Below are 5618 nucleotides of genomic sequence, written 5' to 3'. Positions count from 1 at the left end.
GAAAATTTGTAAAGATATCAATTTGATTCACACATGGTAGTGGTTGTTTATTTGAATGGATGCGTTTCAAGCTGTAGTCCATTAACAATGTGGACCCCACACGCAAACGAGAAAACATCTTGATATCAATTTCATTGATTTGAATAGATGGGTGTCAAGCTGTAGTCCATAAGATTCACAAGCGGAGAAAACATGCTTTCGAGTTCACCATTTTGTCGGCTTCTACTTTTTACGCGATTTGGGCTTTCTGGGATGATGCACTCCTCTCGGCATATGGATGCAGCTCAAGTTGCACTGCAAGCATGGAAAAGGAAAATGAAAGAGCGCAGAGCATTATGGGTCCCACACTCAAACGCACAAGGACTCCAGCCTGTCTATGATGAGCAATGTGGACCCCACACGCAAAGCAGATAACATTGACACGGTTCTCATGGCCTTCGCAAATAAAATATTTTCCTTATTCTATTACCCTCTGCCTCTACAAGGAGCCTTCATGTAATCTCTGCACTCTCCACTTTCTTGCCTTTCACAATTTATCCCCACCTCTGCACCTCCTAACGTCGTCTCCTCCCTCTGCATTGACCATCCAGAGCATCGCAGCACCCAATTTATCATTCTCTTTCAGTGGCATACTCATCGCCTGCATCCTCGAGCACCCAACCCCCCTGTGAAATCGAAGAAATTGAAATGGAAAACCAGAGATCTTCGGATGGTGCTTCCTCCTCTTCCACCGCTGCTGTTGATAAATACAATGTGTTTATCAACCATCGTGGGGAAGTGAAGAAGAACTTTGCCAGCCATCTCTATCGTGCTCTTCATTTACGTGGATTGAGACCCTTTTTAGATCAAAAGGATTTGCAGGAAGGACAATCTTTTCCTTCTCAATTAGAAGCTGTTATTAGAAACGCCTCCGTCCACGTTGCCGTCTTTTCACCAAAATATGCAGAATCCCGTTGGTGTTTACATGAGCTCCTCCTCATGCGAGAGTCTGGGGCTCCAATTATCCCTGTTTTTTACCATGTCAACCCGGCTCATCTTAGGTGGACAGATCAGAACAAAACTGGAGTTTATGCTACCAGCTTGCACGAGCTCGGAATGAAGAAAACGTCGGACCCTCAAACACGAGAAGAGAAGCTACGATATGATCCCGCCACTATTCAGAAGTGGAGAGATGCTCTTTCCTTTGTTGCAGACATAAGTGGGTTTGATCTCAACGGCAAGTATAACGGGTAAGACCTCCAAACCCCTCTCTATGTATACACTATATATGATACTTTGCCCTATGCTTTCATTCATTTATTTATTTTATGTTGGTGTTTTTGTGGGTGAATATCTAGTGACGAGGTGCACATGATAGATGAGATCGTTGAACGTGTGGGTAAAATGATTAGAAAACCAGGGTTGTATGTGGCCAAACATCCCACTGGTTTAAATGACAAAGTCACAGATTTTGAAGCTACAGTTTTGAAGCAACAGCAGGCTGGAAAAATCCAGGTTGCGGGCATAGTCGGCCTTGGTGGAATGGGGAAGACAACGTTGGCTTTAGAACTCTTCAATAGAATGAGTTCCAACTACAATAAGTCCTTTTTTATATCGGATGTTAGAGAAAAGGCTAATAAAAGCTCACTACCTTCGGTGCAAAGGGAGCTTCTGAGGGGCCTGACTCAAAGAGAAGTAGATATAAATAACATTCATGAAGGTAAAATGATGATTAAAAAGGAGCTCGAATCTGGTCCTGTCTTGTTAATTTTAGATGACATAGATCATGGTGATCAGCTAGAGGCACTTCTACCGGATATAGAGCTTAAAGATGTCTTAAGACCGGATAGCTTTATTTTAATTACATCTCGGTATAAAGATGTGCTGGAAAGTTCAGGAGTGGAACAGTCGTGCATTTATAAGTTAACAGGCCTTCCCAGACAACACTCGCAACAGCTCTTTTGTTCATACGCCTTTTGTCAAACCAATCCACCCGGACCACCCCATGGATTTGAAAATCTTGTAGATCAGTTTCTTCAAGTATGCGATGGACTGCCTCTAGCTCTAAAAGTACTTGGAGCACTTCTCTTTAGAAAACCTAAAACTTATTGGGATGCTAAACTTAAAGAATCAAAAGTTTCCCCTGATATAAGGAAGAGATTAAAAATCAGCTACGACGCACTCAGCGAAGAGGAGCAGAAGATCTTTTTAGATATCACCTTTTTCTTCATAGGAGAAAGCAAAACAAGTGCCATAGCAGTTTGGGACGCGTCAGGCTGGAACGGTTTGCTGGGGCTTACAGATTTAGAGGGCAAATGTCTAGTTGAAGTAGATGATAAAAATGTGATACATATGCACGATCAACTGCGAGACATGGGAAGACAGATTGCAGAGGAAGAAACGCCGCGCCGTCTTTGGCGTCTCACCGGGAACATTGATGATTGGTTGCACAACTACTCCTCTGTAAGTCCTCAATCATTCAAACTTTTTAAATAGTTAACCTTTTTCAATTTCTTCATCGTTTTTCACCTTCAAAATATTTAAATTTAACCGTAGCAATCTGTGTACAGTTTCTTAATTCTCCATCCGAATGAACAGGTTTTAAGCAAAGCACGCGGAATTTGGCTGCTCCCTGAGGGACATAGCACCAAACCAGTGGGGACGAGCTCAAAAGTGTTGGGGAAGCCGAAACGTTATCGTTTTCTTGGTTGTGATGTCATGAATTTTCAACTTGTTGAAACTGAAGGACATCTGTTAGATCGTATATTGCGGGTGCATTCGCCAAATCTCTCCTGGCTTTCTTGGCGTCATTGTCCCTACACTTGTCTACCTTCCTGGATTAATATTGAGAATTTAAGGGTTTTGAAAGTGAAGGGCGCTGTGTTGAGAACATTATGGCAAGACATATCGCAGGTAAATCTAAACTTTTTGTCTATCGATATTGCTTAAAAGGGTTTTCAATTATTTCTCACGGTTTTCTCATCTTTCTTACACTCGAAATGCTTGATCTTGCAGGCACCTTTGCAGTTGCAGGAATTGGATCTGTCTTGGTGCGGTCGATTGGAGAGGCTGCCAGATTCTTTGGGCAGCTTGTCGAACCTCCACAGCTTGGACCTGTGTTCGTGCCAGAATTTGGAGAGGCTGCCAGATTCTTTGGGCAGCTTGTCGAACCTCCACAGCTTGGACCTGAGTGCGTGCTACAAATTGGAGAGGCTGCCAGATTCTTTCGGCAGCTTGTCGAACCTCCACAGCTTGGACCTGGGCCTGTCCAACTTGGAGAGGCTGCCAGATTCTTTCGGCAGCTTGTCGAACCTCCACAGCTTGGACCTGCATTCGTGGCACAAATTGGAGAGGCTGCCAGATTCTTTCGGCAGCTTGTCGAACCTCCACAGCTTGGACCTGTGTTCGTGCCAGAAATTGGAGAGGCTGCCAGATTCTTTCGGCAGCTTGTCGAACCTCCGCAGCTTGGACCTGCGTTGGTGCTACAAATTGGAGAGGCTGCCAGATTCTTTCGGCAGCTTGTCGAACCTCCACAGCTTGGACCTGAGTAGGTACGAGAAATTGGAGAGGCTGCCAGATTCTTTCGGCAGCTTGTCGAACCTCCACAGCTTGGACCTGTGTTGGTGCAAGAAATTGGAGAGGCTGCCAGATTCTTTCGGCAGCTTGTCGAACCTCCACAGCTTGGACCTGTCTAAGTGCGAGAAATTGGAGAGTCTGCCAGATTATTTCGGCAGCTTGTCGGACCTCCACAGCTTGGACCTGGGTTGGTGCAAGAAATTGGAGAGGCTGCCAGAGTCTTTCGGCAGCTTGTCGAACCTCCCCAGCTTGAACCTGCGTTGGTGCGAGAAATTGGAGAGGCTGCCAGAGTCTTTCGGCAGCTTGTCGAACCTCCACAGCTTGGACCTGCGTTTTTGCGAGAAATTGGAGAGGCTGCCAGATTCTTTCGGCAGCTTGTCCAACCTCCACAGCTTGGACCTGGGTTTTTGCGAGAAATTGGAGAGGCTGCCAGATTCTTTGGGCAGCTTGTCGAACCTCCACAGCTTGGACCTGTTTAGATGCGAGAAATTGGAGAGTCTGCCAGATTCTTTCGGCAGCTTGTCGAACCTCCACAGCTTGGACCTGCGTGGGTGCGAGAAATTGGAGAGTCTGCCAGATTCTTTGGGCAGCTTGTCGAACCTCCACAGCTTGGACCTGCATGGGTGCGAGAAATTGGAGAGGCTGCCAGATTCTTTCGGCAGCTTGTGGAACCTCCACAGCTTGGACCTGCATGGGTGCGAGAAATTGGAGAGGCTGCCAGATTCTTTCGGCAGCTTGTCGAACCTCCACAGCTTGGACCTGGGTTGGTGCAAGAAATTGGAGAGGCTGCCGGATTATTTCGGCAGCTTGTCGAACCTCCACAGGTTGGACCTGGGTTGGTGCAAGAAATTGGAGAGGCTGCCAGATTCTTGCCAGATTCTTTCGGGAGTTTAAGTAGCCTTAAATATTTTGATGCCAGATCTTGTTCTAATTTAAGAATCTCAAACAAAACATTTGGAAATATAAGAACACTCGAGCATATAGATCTTTCCGGCTGTGAAAAAGTTGAAAGTATGGCCCTCGCAACTGGGGCATCGAATGTCCCTGAAAGTAGTGAACCGGCACAAATTTGAAGAATGAATCGCTGGACAGGGTGATTGCTGAACTCCCCAGTGATTTAGAAGTTCTGTGGATAGGAAACCCTTTGCTGGAGACGGTGATGCCTTCGCTGGGTCACTTACGGAAGTTGAAGGAATTGCTTCTCCAGTGTATTAATCTGAGAAGTATAGAAGGCCTTTGTGATCTTCCCATGCTCGAAGTGTTGCACATTGAAGAGTGTAACGAACTTGAGGAACTTGTTGAAACAATGGTGTCCTTCAAGGAGTTGTCTGCAGTCGATTGTGCGAAGTTGAAGAGCATACGGGATTTGGCGCAGCTAACAAAACTTGAACATCTAGAGGTTCACGGGTGTGCTCAGCTGGGCGAGTTGAAAGGAGTTGCATATTGTACGTCGTTAAGGTATCTTAGTGTCATTGGGTGTCCCAAATTGCAGTGGGATGAGAGAGTAGTAGAGAGCCTGCGCCAGCAATGTGATCTAGAGTTGGAGGAACCAAATCGAAGAAAGTGTTAAATTCGCAATTTAAAAGCAGAGAGACTAAAACAGAAGTATGCATGATTGTAATATAAATGGTCTTTTCAGTGGTAAAGAAATGGGGTCCATGTTAGTGTAAAAGTATTATACAGTGAAGAAGTTTTTAATATATATTTTTAAATTTTATATTTAAAAAGCAGTGTAGTAAATGTTCTTTTAAATGATTATATTTTTAAATATGGCAATTATTTATATGTTTTTAATTTTAAATATTAAGATTATAACATTAATCTTATTTTTTCTAATTAAAATATTGTAAAATATTAATTAAAATAATACATTTTAAATTAAATTGATTTCTTTGGAGTTTTTAAAAAAAACTTGTTTTCTCATATTTAAAACTTTTAAAAATAAATATGAAATTACTGGAATTCAAATAATAATAATAATAATTATATATAATTATAAATATAAATACTTATTTAATTTATTAGTATTTTTTTAAATTTAAAATTAAACATTTTTATATTAT

At 43.1% G+C, this 5618-nt stretch overlaps 1 protein-coding gene across 1 annotated transcript; it reads left to right on the top strand.

Annotated features, from left to right (window-relative positions):
• The first annotated feature begins 464 nt into the window (after positions 1 to 464).
• Positions 465 to 5238, top strand: LOC149199467 (disease resistance protein Roq1-like). The gene is made up of 4 exons (XM_089402454.1): positions 465 to 1229; positions 1338 to 2442; positions 2578 to 2892; positions 2995 to 5238. Exons 1-4 carry the CDS (start codon positions 688 to 690, stop codon positions 4447 to 4449), a joined length of 3417 nt encoding a protein of 1138 aa, XP_089258580.1. The 5' UTR covers positions 465 to 687; the 3' UTR covers positions 4450 to 5238.
• The last annotated feature ends 380 nt before the right edge of the window (positions 5239 to 5618 follow it).

This window comes from Pinus tabuliformis, chromosome 2_1 (genome assembly GCF_031772625.1).
Source record: "Pinus tabuliformis cultivar Carrire ecotype Pingquan chromosome 2_1, CPIR1, whole genome shotgun sequence".
Classification (NCBI taxonomy): domain Eukaryota; kingdom Viridiplantae; phylum Streptophyta; class Pinopsida; order Pinales; family Pinaceae; genus Pinus; species Pinus tabuliformis.
Note: the sequence above shows the minus strand (reverse complement) of the source record. Positions and strands in the feature narration are given on the sequence as shown.

What these genes read in the sequence shown, in the direction of transcription:
- LOC149199467 (XM_089402454.1), top strand. Translation starts at nt 688, where the DNA reads ATGGAAAACCAGAGATCTTCGGATGGTGCTTCCTCCTCTTCCACCGCT. An exon ending in CTCAACGGCAAGTATAACGG is followed by an intron (nt 1,230 to 1,337) that starts GTAAGACCTCCA and finishes GTGAATATCTAG; the next exon opens with TGACGAGGTGCACATGATAG. An exon ending in GGTTGCACAACTACTCCTCT is followed by an intron (nt 2,443 to 2,577) that starts GTAAGTCCTCAA and finishes CCGAATGAACAG; the next exon opens with GTTTTAAGCAAAGCACGCGG.